General features: G+C 51.7%; 1 protein-coding gene across 1 annotated transcript in view; it reads left to right on the plus strand.

The window, feature by feature from the left end:
- The first annotated feature begins 1,268 nt into the window (after positions 1-1,268).
- CACNA1S (calcium voltage-gated channel subunit alpha1 S) overlaps positions 1,269-16,028 on the plus strand; it is a 56,593-nt gene continuing 41,833 nt past the window's right edge. Inside the window, exons 1-3 of the mRNA XM_077789048.2 lie at positions 1,269-1,518; positions 5,941-6,046; positions 15,416-15,555. Coding sequence (XP_077645174.2) covers positions 1,358-1,518; positions 5,941-6,046; positions 15,416-15,555 — 407 coding nt within the window. The 5' untranslated portion in view covers positions 1,269-1,357. The remainder of the gene's footprint in view (positions 1,519-5,940; positions 6,047-15,415; positions 15,556-16,028) is intronic.

Consider the following 16,028-nt stretch of genomic DNA (forward strand, 5'->3'; position numbering starts at 1 on the left):
CTCCACACCCTGCATGCAGGACTTACCTCTGTAGGGCTGAGCAGGTGGTTGTTCAAATGACCAGTGCCAGCCAAGGGTTTCCTCTGTGCCTCCAGAAAAGCAAGCCTGAGCAGGTTTTGGACTCACCATGATTCCCTGGAGCTCTGAGATTGGGCTGTCCAGCCAGTGGAACGGACCAGCCTCGCTGGCCCTACAGCCCCAGTATGCCGTGGTGCCGGCAGAGGCGTGCACCAGCTGCAGGGGAGATCCTGCACAGGAGGGGCTGTTGCATCGCTGTAAGCTCCTCTCGCCGCGGTTCCCCGAGCGTGGCGTGCTGGGCGGCGAGGGAAGAGAACGGGCGGCCGCTCCCCTTGTGAAACTCCGCTGTCCCAGTCGGTGGTGCAGGGACAGACGGAGGCGACACGGGACTTGGGGGTGAACAGGATGGTTTTACTCAGTGAGCCCCAAGACCCCCTTGAGAGGGGGGGCAAAGGTTTTATACAAGAACTCAGGAGGACGGGTGTAGGAACAGTAACCAATAAGGGAATAGCAGGGCAGGAGTTTGGGGCAGGACTAACATATCACAAACCTATCAGGGGAAGCAGGGGAGTGGAATAGCACAAAGTAAGTAATAGGGTGTTGAGCCTCACTAAATAGACAGGGAATGCTCTGGAAGCAGGGAAGGGAGCTAGGAGGAATGACAGGGAAGGTTCCAGGAAAAGGGGTAGGGAAAGGGAGGATTGACAGCTTGGAGAGGAGGGGGTTAGGGAACAACTGGGGAGAGGAGGAGATTAGGGATGGGGGGGAACAGATATTGAACAAATATCAAATTAAAGAAGAGACACACCACCGCAAGGGGCTGATGGGGTGAGGGGGGGAAACTTCCTTGGGAAGTGGCCAGAGCTGGCTTCTCCATCTCCCCCTGCACGATGTGATTCAGCAAATGCACATTGCCCCGGGCAGCCCGGCTGCTTCCCGGTGCAGGTGGGGACCTGGGGACAGATCTGACCTGGGGCACGGGCGCTGCTGTGTCGGAGCAGAGCCCAGCCCAGGCAGCCTGTCCCACCCCCAGCCCAGCCAGTGGCACGCCAAGCACTCGCCCAAGTCCCCATGTGCTGGGTACAGAGGGAACAGCTGCAGGGGCCCTTCTGCTGCCTCAGGAGCTGGGACAGCACCCAGAGCCAGGCCGGGATCTAAATTTAAACTCATGCTTTGTGTGTTTGTACATGCGAGTGCAGGCTCCAGCCCCCACTCCCCCAGCACCCCCCTGCTGCACGGAGGAGACAGAGGGCCAGAGGAGCTCCAGCCGGCGGGGACCTGGGGAAGGGGGGCTCCACTGCAGGGCAGCAGGGGAAGAGACAGCTAGGGGAGCAACACCATGGAGCCCTCTTCTCCCCAGGGTGACGTGAAGAAGAGGCAACAGAAGGAGAAGTCCAAGAAGCCGGTACCACCAATAGCTCCTCGTCCACCCAGGGCTCTGTTCTGCCTAACCCTGGAAAACCCCCTGCGGAAGGCGTGCATCAGCATCGTGGAGTGGAAGTATCCTCTGGCTGCAGGGCTGGGAGCAGTGTGTGTGTGTGTGTGTGTGTGTATGTGTGCCTGTGAGCATGGCAGGGCTGCTGTGGGCACCAGAGCTGCCAGCCTGTTTCAGGCTTGTGCTGTCTGAGGCCTGTCAGAGGCAGCGAGGAGCTCAGGGAGCCTGTAGGATGCACTGGCAAAGGCAATGGCAGTGCTGCCAGGGCTGCTGTGGAAAGCTGGGACTGAGGTGTAGGTCATGGGGCTGAGGGGTGGGTCATAGGGCTGAGGGGTGGGTCATGTAGATGAGGAGTGGGTCATAGGGTGGGGAGTGGGTCATAGGGCTGAGGGGTGGGTCATGGAGATGAGGAGTGGGTCATGGGGTTGGGGAGTGGGTCATAGGGCTGAGGGGTGGGTCATGGAGATGAGGAGTGGGTCATGGGGCTGAGGAGTGGGTCATGGAGATGAGGAGTGGGTCATGGAGATGAAGAGTGGGTCATGAAGAGTGGGTCATGGGGTGAGGAGTGGGTCAGGCCATGGGGCCTTTGGTGAGGTTGGACAGGGACAGCCTGGGGGAGGTGAATGTTTTGTGTGTGTTGTGTGCTGGGAGCAATGTGGGACAGACAGGTGAGAGGGGAGGGGGGTTGGTGTGGCAGGAGGGGGCCCAGTGCCCATGCAGGGGTGGGGATGGGGTCAGGCTGGGGACAATGTGATACTCTGGAGTTTTGGGTGTGGGTAGCAAGACCGTGGTGAGTTGCTTGGGATGGCTCCTTGTGTTATCACAATCTGCCTGATCCCACAGCTGTGCTCCCAAATCCTTGCTGCCACCATTGTCCTCTCAGCTCCCTCTCCCATCCCTCCCCGGTACTGCTGTCACCGGTGAAGGCTTTTTGTGGGTGATGCTGTTCAGAGGGATAGTCTTTCTTTGTGCCTTTGGCTTAGTATTGCAGTTTGGGTGTTGCTTTTTGACCTTTTCACTGGGGCATTGTCACTCAGAAGTACCAAGATGTCATGTTCCTGCCATGCATCCAGGAACTATCACTTTGTTCACCTGTGTTTTATGTAAAGGAAGAGAATGGGAGATGAAATTTTTCACTTTGATTTCAGCAAAACTTTTGGGCTGTAGCAAAAAAGATGGACTGGGGAACAGAGTCGAGTTCTTCCACCACATCTTTTCTCATTTCTGTTGCTGAACCTTATCTGAATGTTCCTGGCTTTGCCAAGATGATCCCATCCCTGGCCAGGCTTTACTCTGGGAGGTGGCTTGGTCACCTTAGGCTGGCTGTGTTGCTGTGGAGATACCAAAACCATGCCCAGAGATGCTGCTTTGCCCAAAGCCCAGGGAGCCTCTTGGCAGGCATGAGGTCACGCTCACAGCCCTGCTGGTGCTGGAGTTTGAGACCTCATTCCTTGACTGCAAGGGGACTCTCTGTCCTCCAGGGAGTGGAGCAGGGCCAAAACTGAGGAGTTCTCATTTTGTGTGTCTCTGGCAGGAGAAATGATGGTTCTGTGGGCACACAGAAGGGAACTGTGCCTGTGTCTTAAACGGGCACTGAGAAAGGAGGGGAACTTGTGTGAATGCCTGAGTGGCAGTGGAGGAGCTGGAAATAGGATTTCCATCTTGCAGCATGCTCAAACACATTCCTCCTGCTGGGCCAGCACGTGCCAGAGCAAGTGCACAGCACAGGGAGGGTCTTCCCTACCTCGGTGCTCTGGGGGGACGAGTGGGTGCCCCACAGAACGGTGGCATGTGCAGGTGGTTGTGACCTGTGCAGGACAAATGATCCAGGGAATCAGGTTTCTGCAGTGCCTGGCTGTATTTATACCCAGATGCACCTGGCTGCCCTCACTCAGGGATCAGGGTATGTGACACGGTCGGGTCGTTCCAGTTCCTGGGGTTATTATGGTCTGCAGGGACATGCAGGCTGCCAAGGGGAGATTAGCTGTGAGCCTCTGGTGTGGGGGTACCTGCCTGTAGGTTCCAGTGGCAGTATGTGCTCCTGCTCCCTGGGCCCAGCACTGCTGTCAGAGCACAAAGCTGAGCCACAGGGTGGGCAAGGGGCTTTTCCAAGCAGTTGAAGGGTGGGGACCATCATTCCACTCAGCCCAGGGTGGGTGGAATGCTGACTTGAGGCAGAGGGTGTTTTGTGCTGAAATTTGCTCAAGAAATTCAAGAAATCTGTTCATTAGAACAAGGAAATGGAATGTTCTGCAGCTTACTGGGTGTTGTGTACAAGACAGTCCAACAACCTGATAGTTGTTGGGGCATGTCTGGCTTTGTGACACCACCCTGGTATTTCAGGTCAATCTGTAGCCAGGAGAACTTCAAGGCAGATGGGTGAGGACTATCGGGAGCCTGGAGAAACACAGAGCTGCAAGAAACAAGGTCTAATTCCTGCTGCAAGGCAGATGTGGGGACCCTTGGATGCTGTGTGGTGGGAGCATGCTGGGCAGGAAGCAGTTAGACTGCAAGACAAGGAGATGAGGAGGATGCTGGGGCTCTGTGGCAGGAGGCAGACACGCTGTACCCAGTTACCCACATGGCTGGTTTTTTGGTTCAGTCTGTCCCACTGCCTTTCTGCCTCATAACTGTGCCAGAATCACAGGCAACAAGTGGATCCAGCTCTAGTTACAGGAGCTCCAGTGGAGGTCACCCTTCAAGGAGAGCTTGTCTTACCCTGTCCAAGCAGACAGGGAAGCCTCCAGGTCCTGGGCTCTGCCTCATTACCTGGACACAAAGGGGAACAGCTTTTCCAGCTGACTTCACTTTTTAAAGCATCATCAGGTTGATGGATAGAAAGGTTCAGAAAAGGGAACAAAGGCTGTGATGAGCCCAGGACACACCTGACAGCATGCAGGCTGGTGTGGATGGTGTGCTTCCCAGGTGGCCCTTGCTCTGAAATATTGGGCTGGACAGTGGTGTGGCCACCAGAACAGCCCTCAAGGGAGAATGCTGGGGGGAACAGAGAGAGGGGATCCTGGAGGGAGAGCCTGGCTGCAAATGAGGCTCTGGAGACACAGTTTGAGCTCTCGGGGGGCTTCAGGAAGGTGAGAGCTGAAGCTTCTCCAAGAGGTTTCAAGGCCCAACAAAACAGTGACAGCAGCAAGAGCCTGGGAGTGACCAAATTCCTGCCCCAGGGTTTTCATGGGGAAATAATAAAGTCACCCCATTCTGAGGTGTCACAGGGCCCAAACAGCCCGGTTTCCACCTGGAAGGGGGTGGGACAGTCCTCAGGCTGAGTGCTGATTCACTCCTGGGGACAGTACTGCCTGTCCAAGGCTGTAAGGACACTGGGGATGTTCTGCCACAGGAGCCCCTGGATGAACGAGCTGCCTTGTCCCAGATACCTTCAGCTGGGATCACAGAGCCCCTGTGGATCCCAAGCTGCAGGAATCTCCTCATGGATGCCAAGTGCAGAGGGAGCTGGACCTGCCCTGCTCTGGAGGGGATGCTTGGGATGTCATAGTTGAGACAGAGAAAATACAAAGCAACACATGCCATTTTCAGAAGGCCTCAAACTGCTTTTATTCTAGCAAATAGAATAAAACTCCTAAGTTTACTCATTGGTCACTAGAGACAAGCAAAGTGCTCATTGGCATAGGCAGTTGCAGGTTTCTCTTATTTATCCTTCTTCCTTTCTTGGTTTCTATGTCAATGACCTTGGTAGAAAATTCTTTCGGGGGTAAATGTGGCAGCAGCTCTCTGGTCACAGAGAGCAGCAGAAACTTTCCCAGGCATCGTTCTGGGAAAGTCTGTGAGAAGATCAGAGAAAAGAATGAGAAGCAATTCTTACCTTCATTTGCTGCACCTGGTAGTGTGAACATGTGGAATGTGTTGTGGAGATTGGTTTACCAAAGCGTGAGTCCTTAATTAGTCAATGGTGATGGTGTTTGGACTGGAGGACCAATTAGGTCAACCTGTATCATAACTGTCTATAAAAGCAATGGGTTTCTTAATGATATAATATTAAAGAGATTGATCAGCCTTCTTAGAATCATGGAGTAAAATGCTAATTATTACCTGGCTGGGGATGCCCTGTGGTGACAGGTTTCTATGTCAACAACCTTGGTAGAGAATTCTTTCAGGGGTAAACATGGATCCTCTTATCAAACTTCTCTCTGGCTCACAGAAGTTGCTGTAAAACCTCTTCCACAGGTTCAGTGCCTACATTCAGAACAGGCTCCCGACCCTTCGGGGTGATTCACTGAAGGATGAGGAGGGGAACACTGCCAGCTCTCCCTTCCCTTTGCCCTGTGTCAAAGCTGGCCCCAGGGTCCTGGCCCTGCAGCACCTGAGGATGTGCTGAGGCTGAGGTCTGGCTGCTCCCTCTGTCCCCTGCCCCTGTGGGAGGGTTGGTTCTCCACACCTACCCAGCCAGGACAGGACAGGGGTGGGATTATTCTGCTTTTTCTTTCCCGTCTGCACTCCTTAACACTTCCTCTTAGACCCTTCGAGATCATCATCCTCCTCACCATCTTTGCCAACTGTGTCGCTCTGGCCATCTACCTGCCCATGCCTGAGGATGACACCAACATCGCCAACTCCAGCCTGGTAAGGAGCACCTGGAGCCCTTCCCACAGCCCTGGGGGCTCTGTGGGCTGGTGGCTTGGGGTGACACTGCTGCAAGGTGGCAAGAGCTGGTCTGGGGCCATCTGCTGCCCCAGGGGGAGTCAGGCAGTGGCGGTCCAGCCAAAGCTGCTGCAGACAATGGGAGGCAGGGGTGGGAAGAAGTGACTGCACAAAGGGTGTTCAGAGGGGCTGAAAGCACCTCTGGGTAGAGAGCAAAGGCAGCAGGTTGTGTGTGGAGTACACACAAAGGAAGAACTGATGCCAATGAAAGAAAAAGTTTCCTCAGCTTTTTTAAAATCACAATTTCAAAAGGAAACATCCTGTTCTAGAAAGGTTCAAATTATTTGTCTCAGCATTTTAGAATCATTTTATCTGACCTTTACTTTCAAAACTCTATTTCAATTTTGTTATCTTTTATTTAAGAGGGGAAAAACCTGTTTCTGTTATGCAGAAGGGTTACTTCTTTCCAATCATTCCATATTCTTCCACAGTTGCTCCAGATTTCCTGGAATATGTTGTTTTAATGTGACCCAGATCAATAGTTTACACTATTTTTAGACTGCCATGCCTTTCTCCTCTTCAGATCCCCACTGTGGTTCAGTCCACATTGATTTCCATTGAGAGACTGACTATGATGACTGAATAAAAACATCTGAATCCCCCTTTCACGGAAATGGGGTTTCAGGACTCCTCAGGGTAAATGCCCATGCAGGGTTAGATCCTGGCGTGTTCCTGCAGCCTCCTGGCTGGTCTGACCAGCCTCCCTAACCCCTCGGGCTGGTTTTGGATTTTTTCTTCCCTGGCTGGGGCAGAGCAGGCTTTGGTAGGTGCAGTTACCTCTGAGGAGAGGTAAAAGTGGCAAAGCAGGGCTGGGGCAGGTTGACCATGGGAAGCAGGAGATGGGGACAGTGGGGACGGGGCTTCCCCATGGGAGAGGGCTTGGGGTGTGGCTGAGACCTGTGAGGGCAGAGCTGGGGGAAGCCCAGGGGTGTGGGGATAAGGGGATGGGGTGGCACTGGCCTCACAGGGCTCCCACAGGGGCTGATGCTGCCCCAGGAGCTTTCCCATGAGCAAGAGGCACATGGGCAAGGACCAAGTGATGTAAATTCATTGCATGAATGAAATTCCATCTATTTTTATTTCTTGTATATTGGTTTCCTTATGCTATACTCTACTTGGGGGATGTTTCATCCTGTTGCCACAGCAATAGGTATGAAGAGCCAGGTAGTCCCAAGCTGCTGTTCTTTCATTCCTGCCTGCTGTCCCTTTGTCACCATGTTCTGGTGGCTTTGTAGGAGCAGAGCCAGCTGAGAATTTAGCCAGGCACCCATCACCTGGGGCATCAGCCTAGCCCAGGCCTGCTGGTGGATCCCTGGCTGCTGAGAATTGGAGATTTTCTGTGCTGCCAGGCACTGACCCCCAAGAGATCTCTGCACTGACCTGAGGCCGTGGAGAAGCTTCCAAAATGGAATGACAGAACTGGGATTGTGGGTGTGGAGTTTGAATAGAAGTGTGTAACATCACAGGGTGGAAAACTCAGAATTTAAGATTTTAGAATACAGTAAAATATAAAGCAAGATGGAGGTTTTAGGGTGGTGTCTGGTGCTTCTTCTTCACCTTCTTCTCCATGGATTTGGGTGGTTTTGTGTAATTGGATTAAAAAGTCCCCATTGCAGGCACAGGTGTTTGGTTATTGGGTTAAAATTAAAAATAATTTAGGTGTCATTTCTTAATTGGACAGTTTATCCTTAAAAGGCCTGGTAGAGAGAGAGACAGGACTCCATTTTTAGTTTGTTGAAGTGCAGTAGAACTCAGGGTTTGTGAGACTGTGACATGGATGAGAACTGATAAACATCTGAGTCCCAACAAGAAACACCATCTCACACATTTAATCCTGACCCTGGCAGAGAAAAGAAACAAAGAATCTGCAGCCTGCAGGTAGTGAACAAAGGTTTGTGGAGGCATTTTCCTGCAGCAGAGAGGTGCTGTGATGTGTTTAATCTCTCCCTATCAATTTTCTGTCTCTTCATTGCCCAATCCTTTCTGGAGAAGGCTGAGTTTATAAAAATATGTTGAAAGTATTGAGAAGGCAAAATGTATGAGGGGAAACTGAGTCAGGGCAGTGAGGACACTGCCCCACATTTTTTGTGTGTGGGAATTGGAAAAACAGAAACTTCCACAGACACTGAAGTGTTTGATTTGCAGCATTGGGAGAAGCTTGGATTAATGTAAAAATACAATACAGAGATATTAAGTAGAAAAATAATAAACCTATGTGTCTATAGTTGTAAATAAGAACATGCCTTAAGTAAGTGAGAAACTGTATGGGTAAGATGGTGAAATGTTTATAGAGTAGTAATATAATAGGATGGAGTAGGTTGGGAGTTTAGAAGTTATAACAGAAGTACCTGTGTACATGTGAGACAGAAGCCACTGGATAAAATTATCTGCAGTGCAGTAGAAGTGAGTAAAGGTGATAGGTCAGAAAAGCAAAATTGTCCATTGGGTTAGAAAGTTACATACTGCCTTGTAACAAAGAACTTGTGACTACTCTTGAGCTATGGCTGCTTCCTCCTCTAATATCTCCCAGCCTCTGAGACTGATGTTTTGTTGCAATCTGAGGTATTGATGACTCTGAGATTGTAAAAGTCTCTGTCTGTCAGCCCCCTGCCAAAGCAGAAGCCATAATTGGTCTGTGCTGGTTTCCAGGTTGTTTATTCTGTTTATCTCTCACATGTTCTGCTGCCCTGCCCAGCTCTGTCCTGCAGGGCAGCGTGTGGGGCTCTGCCCTCAGTGGGATGTGACAAACATTAAATACCAGAAACTCCCTGGGCTGCATTTACAATAACGTGCCAATATCTGTCACCTACGTTGGACAGTGTGTCCCCAGCCTGAACCAACAGAAAAATGCCAACACCACAGTGAGACATGGAGGGCATGAAGAAGGAGAAAAAGGACAAGGCACACCCAATTTCCTCCAGCTTGTCCCCTGTGGACCCCTTATGTAGAAACCTAAAACTTCACTTTTTCACCCGTGCCACACTTAATTATTACTCATATCAAACCCTCAGAGCTTGTAATTCATCCTGTAAGATTGAAAACTCTTTTCCATGGGCAGAGATCACAGCCAGTGTCTCTGGGGGCTCTGTCCAGGGGGGTTCCTGACCCCTGCCAGGGCAGCCAGAGGGAAGCCCTGGACTCCCACAATGTTTATCTGTGCAATAAATCATTCTTAGCCGCAGAACAGTCCCATCCCTTCCTTAAAAGCAGCGACAGTGGTATTGGTGAGGGCAGGGCTGGGGTTCCTCTGGTCAGGGCTCCGTGCTGAGGGCGTGCAGGGCCTGCCCAGCCCAGCCTCCTCCAGGGAAGGCTCCCGCAGACCAGAGCAGTGACAGCTCTCGGAAAAGCTTTAAAGCTGAGAGCTCCACAAGTGATGCCTTTTTGGGCTCCCTAAAAACAGAGCCTAGAGAAATGAAGAGAATAAAAAGCAGGTATATTTACTGAAGGGCCTTCAGGTACATTCCAGGCAGACAAAGCCCCCCTAGGGGCTACACCCAAAATGGACCATGGGTTTTTACACTTTTATAAGTTTGGGCCATTTGCATGTTGGGGGTTAATCTTCCAATTACAACTTCAGGTAATGAAGTCATTGACCCCAGGTTTGCTCCCCCAAGTCCCTTTTGTTCCCATCTCTGGCCTGAGGCAGTGAGGTGTCCTTGATTGCCAGGCCTGGAGAGGAATTGTTGTGTCTGCCCAAAATGGGGAAGCAGCAGCTCCCACTGTATGGAGTTAGGATTACAAATGGTTGAAAAACTGTGTGGTGTCCTCTGAGCCCAGTGCTGCCTCTGGGCTCCCCGAGTGGCTCAGGGCTCAGGACCAGCACTAAGCATCCTCACACTGAAGGGGCAGGTGAAGGATTCACCCCTGAGTGAGGGGGAGCAGAATTTGGGGCCTGGCCACTCCTCCTGCCTCCCTCCTCTGTGGTCCCAGCCAAAGAGAGTCTTCTGAAATACCAAATAATAAAAGAAATATGAAATACCACTTTCAAATAATGAAATACAGCAGGTTTAGATTAGATTTTAGGGAAAAATCCTTCCCTGTGAGGGTGGGGAGACCCTGGCAGGATTACAAATAGTTGAAAAATAGAAAAGCTAAAATCCTAAGGCATCACAAGGAGAGTCTCAGGAAGAGAGGATTCCTCGCAGACCTCTGCTGCCACTGCCTTCCTGGAGGACTGGAACACCTGCAGAGCAGCCACACTCTGAGTTGCTGTAGCCAGCAGGGAAAATTGCAGTCAGAGTTTACACTAGGTTTAGAATTAGTCTCATGAAAGCTTGGTTAATCAGAACTCGTTTTTGGGGGTTGAAAAAATTAAATGCCATAAAAATGAAAATAACAAAATAACCATAACCATAAATTTTCTAAGAATCCATTTTGCTTTGTCCTGGAAGAAGTACAGTTGTTTAATTTCAAGACATTTCATTATTATTCTTCCTATATTAGATTTCGTTTGGTCCAGAAGGGTTTTTTAAATCCTGTTTGTATCTGATTTTGTCTTTTCTAATGGAATCAAAATTTCTTCAACCCTGATAAAATGATTTTTTACTTCTCAATTTGTTCACAGCATTTATTTTCACTTTTACTTGAGTTTCCCGAGTTTCAAACCCCACTTTTTTTCAATGGAAACCTTACTCCAGGAGCAAACAGCTTCAGAGTGTGTTTAGCAGGGCAGGTTACACACAGGGATTCACCCCAGAAAATACAGATGTGTGTGACCTGGCTGCCTGACCTCTGTTTATAAGCAGTGAAGGAATAAAGTCAAATTTGGAGTACAGTTCATCTCACAGGGCAGCTGAGCCTTTTCTGCAGCTGCAGTGGGTGGTGTCTGACATGCTGCACACACTGAAATACCTGGTTTTCATAGAAACATAGAATTATAACATGGTTTGGGTCAGGAGGCTCATTCTACCCCCTGCCATGGGAAGGGATACCTTCGATTATCCCAGGCTGCTCCTGTCCAGCCTGGCACTGCCAGGGATGGGGCAGCCACAGCTGCTCTGGGCACCTGTGCCAGGGTCTCCCCACCCTCACAGGGAAGGATTTTTCCCTAAAATCTAATCTAAACCTGCTGTATTTCATTATTTGAAAGTGATATTTCATATTTCTTTTATTATTTGGTATTTCAGAAGACTCTCTTTGGCTGGGACCACAGAGGAGGGAGGCAGGAGGAGTGGCCAGGCCCCAAATTCTGCTCTCCCTCACTCAGGGGTGAATCCTTCACCTGCCCCTTCAGTGTGAGGATGCTCAGTGCTGGTCCTGAGCCCTGAGCCACTCAGGGAGCCCAGAGGCAGCGCTGGGCTCAGAGGACACCACATCCCTGGCCACGCCAGCTCCCCCTGCCACAGGAGCCCAGGAGCAGCCCTGGGCAGAGTGGGCTGAGCTGGGTGTCAGCCAGTTTGAGATATTTGAAATATTTGCATTTATTGTGGAATGGTTTGGTTTGGAAGGGACCTTCAAGCCCATCTCGTTCCACCCCCACCATGGGGGGACACCTTCCACTGTCCCAGGTCACTCCAAGCCCTGTCCAGCCTGGCCTTGGGCACTGCCAGGGATCCAGGAGCAGCCACAGCTGCTCTGGGCACCTGTGCCAGGGCCTCTAGCCCTCACAGGGATCAACTTTTTCCTAATATTTAAATGCACTGACTGTCAATTTAAAGCAAACTCTCTCCTCAGTTTAAAGATTTTCCCCATCAGTGGGACTCAAGGGTGACTGCTTGGAGGGAGGCCACCCTTTGAGACCACCCCAAAGCAGCTGTCCTGAGCTCTGTGGGCTTTGTAGGAATGTCAGGAGAGAGTGGGGGACAGAGCTGGAGCTCAGACTGTCAGGAAGACAATTTCAGTAGCATGGGTACCAGCCTGCTGGTGTCACAGACAATGGCTTTGGGTATTTTAGGTAGCATGAATGTTTGCACAAGGAGTATGCTTCTGAAAACCCCATTTTGGGTTGTATCTCAGCTCTGGGGTTGGGGAATTGCTGTGTTTCCAAAGCCTGAACTGGGCTCAGGTCTGGGGTTGGGGAATTCCTGTGTTTCCAAAGCCTCAGGTACAATTCAGTGACAGGAATGTGGGTGTGTGATGCAGTTGTAGGAGTCTCCCAACTTTCCATCTGCTCTGGGGAGCTGTAATTACCTGTGAATCCTACATGATGTAATTACCTGTGAGTCCTGTGTGATGTCTGTCACCCTGGGGCTGTGCCATGGGCATCTCAGCAGCAGTGGGACAGTTGCTTTTGGGCAGCTGACCGGTGTCCTACAGTCCCTGAGCAGAGTTTGCTGTCCATTGGTGGTTTTCAAGAGGTATTGGGCTCTGTGCCTGGAGGTTGGCATGGGTTACTTGCTGCAGGAGAGTCGTGATTGCATGTGGCTTTCCTAGAGCTTGGGGTCACCCTGGATCTCCTGGAGTCTTCCAGGAGCTGTGACCATGGGCAACACTCCTGCATATCTGTATGCACAGACTTGATAAAATTGCAGAAAATGCTGCTGCTGTGGAACTGGCACCTGGAGGGGTGCACATGCAGCTGTGTGAGCTATACCTGCCTCCCTTTGTCTTGGTTTGAAAAGCCAGGTGTCTGCTAAGGAAGTCAGGAGCCTTCCTTGAAATGGAAAATGTAAACCCCGTCCCTTCGAATTATTATAATTTTGAAATTAAGGGGCTCTCAGGCAAAGATATGGGAATAGGAATAACAGTTCTTTAATAGGAATATTAAAAATACAAATGCAATAGTACAAAAAAACCCCACCCCAATAACAAACCACTGCCAGAGTCAGAATATTCCCTGTCCCCTGTGGGTCAGGGAGGTGGCTCAGCCCCATCCCAGGGGGGCTCAGCCCTCCTGCAGTGCCAGCTGTGCTTCTGCTGGAGCAGGATCCTGCACAAGGGAGGAGTTTTCCTCTGGAGCTCCAGGGCTGGGGGAGATGGGCCTGGGCTCCTCTGGGAATGCAGGGGGAAGGAAGCTGCTCCTCTGGGAATGCAGGGGGAAGGAAGCTGCTCCTCTGGGAATGCAGGGGGAAGAAAGCTGCTCCTCTGGGAATGCAGGGGAAGGAAGCTGCTCCTCTGGGAATGCAGTGGGGAGAAAGCTGCTCCTTTGGGAATGCAGGGGGCAAAGGCTGCTGTGCTGTTCCCAGGTCAGATTGGATCCAGGTAGGAATGTTTGGCTCCTCCCCTGGGCAGAGCATCTCCCCATGGGATGATGGAATTTTCTCAGCCATGCAGGGACACTCAGTGGCCATGAACAGAAGATAATTAATAATTAATGGCCCATGAACAGCAGAGATCTCGTGGAAGGATGATTGGCTGTGGGAGAGATAAAGAAAAGTGCCCAATGAACAGCCGAGAATTGCCCCAGCTCTGACAGATGGTGATAAACACCTCCAACTACATCTTGCAACCTAAGACAGGGGTTTATGAGAAAGATTGAGACAAACTTTTTAAGAGTGTCTGTTGCAAAGTTTTAAAGTGAAGTAGGGTAGATTTTGATTAGTTATAAAAAAAAAAAGAAGAATTTATACTTTGGTGGTGTTGAGGTCCTGGCTCAGGTTGCCCAGAGAAGCTGGGAGTTTGCTGTCATGTCCCTCCCAGGCTGGGGGAGGCTGGCTGGGGGCAGGGGGCTGCCTGCTGCCTCTTGCTTGGCCCAGGTTTGAACCTTTCTGCTCCTCACTGGCTGCCCCTGATACCCTTGAAGCGGCACCGTTCATCTGCTGTGGGCTTCTCAAAGGGTCCTCTGAGGAATAGCAAGTCACCTTTTGATTCTGGGCAAGGAGTTTTCAGAGGAAAATCCCTTCTAGGGAGAGACTAACTCTGTTCTGCTGGAAAATCAGGGCATGGAATTGGCTTCTGCCGTGCTGGATCCTGACATCAGCCTCAGCAGCTGCATCCCACTCCAGGCTGGACCTTGCCACTCACCAGCCCCCACAGCTGCAGGGCTGCTGTAGCTTGCAGTGGGCTTTTCTGTTTTTCCTCTGCAGCTGAGGAGACACCCCACCACACCAGTGGCTGCTGGCATGGCTCTGCAGCCCCTCCATACCTGAAATGATCCTCATGGCAGTTGTATTTGCATGGGACTGAAAGGACAGGCTTTGGGGGGACAGTCTGGGGGGCTTTTGTCCCCTAAGGGTGGGAGGTCAGCAGTTTTGATTTGCTGTGGCTAAAACCTTGAAGGCAGAGGCAATGCCAGGAGAATCTCTGCTCTTACCCTAGCTGCCCTCAGATCCAACAAGAAATGGCATTGTGTGGGTGACAGTCATGTAGGGACACTCAGCACAGTCACTGCTTTTGGACTCATTAATTGAGCCAGCAATGCTTCTCTCTTGAGCTCTAGCCCTGCCTTTGTCAAAGGAGTGGATTTTCCATTTGGCAGGGCACGGGGACCCTGGGAGGAAGGCGTGCTCACAGCACTACAGTATTCCCCAGTGAAGATCCACTCCCAGGCTGGTCTCAGAGAGAACTTTCTGCTTTTCTGAGGGCAATTCCCTGGAGATCCTGAGCAGTGATGCTCCTTGTCCTTCAGGGGATATAGGCTGAGGAGAGGGACCAGGAAACACCAGAAATAAAAATAGGCCCATCCACCTGGCTGCTTCAGGAGGCTTTTGGTCCCAGTCTGGAGGGGACATTGTCAGCAAGGGCAGTGGTGGCAGTGACAGGCAGAGCCAGCTGGGCACAGGCAGCCCTGGGCTGTGCTCCAGGGACAGATGAGCTGCCCTGGCCCAGCAGCTGCCAGGCTGTGCCAAGCCCCTGCACTGGGGTGCTGCCTGGGAGGGGGTGCAGCACCTCTGCCCAGTGAGCCCCAGGCCCATTTCTAGCTGGTCTGGCATTAAGGAGGAGTCCTTGAGCCCAAGACCTGCATTCCCGGGGAGCTTCCTGATCATCCCAGGCAAAAGGGGAGCCATGGTACAACTGGCTTTTCCCACAGGACAGACCCAGCGAGCTCTCAGCTGGAGAGGATGACAAGGGTCAGTGCTGCCTGTAGGAGGAAGGATGTGGGGGAATGAGAGGGTGAGCAGCAGGGAGGAGAGCAAGAGAGGAGCAGTGCCTTGGGCCAGGTACCTTCAGGTGGCTTTGCTGGAGCAGTTTGTGGGAGCCAAAGCCTCAAGGGCAGGGTCCTGGCAGGGGCCATTAAAGGGCTGGGGGAATCATGCTGCAGGCCAGAGAGTGGCATGTGGTGGCTCAGCATGCCACCCTTGTCCCCAGATCCCCTTGGTGTGTGTGGGGCTGGTCCAGAGTCACTGGTGAGGAGGGGAGGTGACAGTCTGTTCTAATGGAGCATTCTCTCCTGCTTGCCTTTGCAATCCCCAGGAGAAGATTGAATATGCCTTCCTCATCTTCTTTGCCATTGAGGCCATGCTGAAGATAATTGCCTATGGCTTTCTGTTCCACACGGATGCCTATCTCCGAAACGGCTGGAACGTGCTCGACTTTTCCATCGTCACTCTTGGGTAAGGAAAACTGGGAGGGCTGCTGCTGTTCAGCTTGTGTCAGGCCTCTTCCACAGCCAGTCAGGGGCTAGTTTTTGTGGTGATTGCAGTGTGTCTGGGGACACCTCCTCGACTAAGTTCATGGCCTTCTCCTGTGGGCCCCTGTTCCTGCTCTGACATCCACTGGGATCCTCTCTAACTCTAATTTCTTCCTGTCTTGACTCCTTCATGCCTCGTAGATCTCCTTGCCCTGGAGAAAGGGGGTGGCGTGGGGTCCTCCAGGGTTTGCACATGGGGTGGGAGCTCCCTGGCTGTCAGCAGTAGAGCTGGCCTTGCCAAGAGCTGCCCCCCGGGCGAGGCTGAGCATGGCTGGCAGCCCTGACCTTGCTTTGCTGCCTGCAGAGCTCTGAATCCTTGGCTCAGATTTCTCAGTCTCCATTCTCACGCCCTTCTCTTTTTCCTTGTCCTCCCTTCTGCTTCTCCTCCCTCCCTCC

The sequence above is a fragment of the Lonchura striata genome, chromosome 26 (assembly GCF_050655825.1).
Source record: "Lonchura striata isolate lonStrDom1 chromosome 26, ASM5065582v1, whole genome shotgun sequence".
In the NCBI taxonomy this organism is placed as follows: Eukaryota; Metazoa; Chordata; class Aves; order Passeriformes; family Estrildidae; genus Lonchura; species Lonchura striata.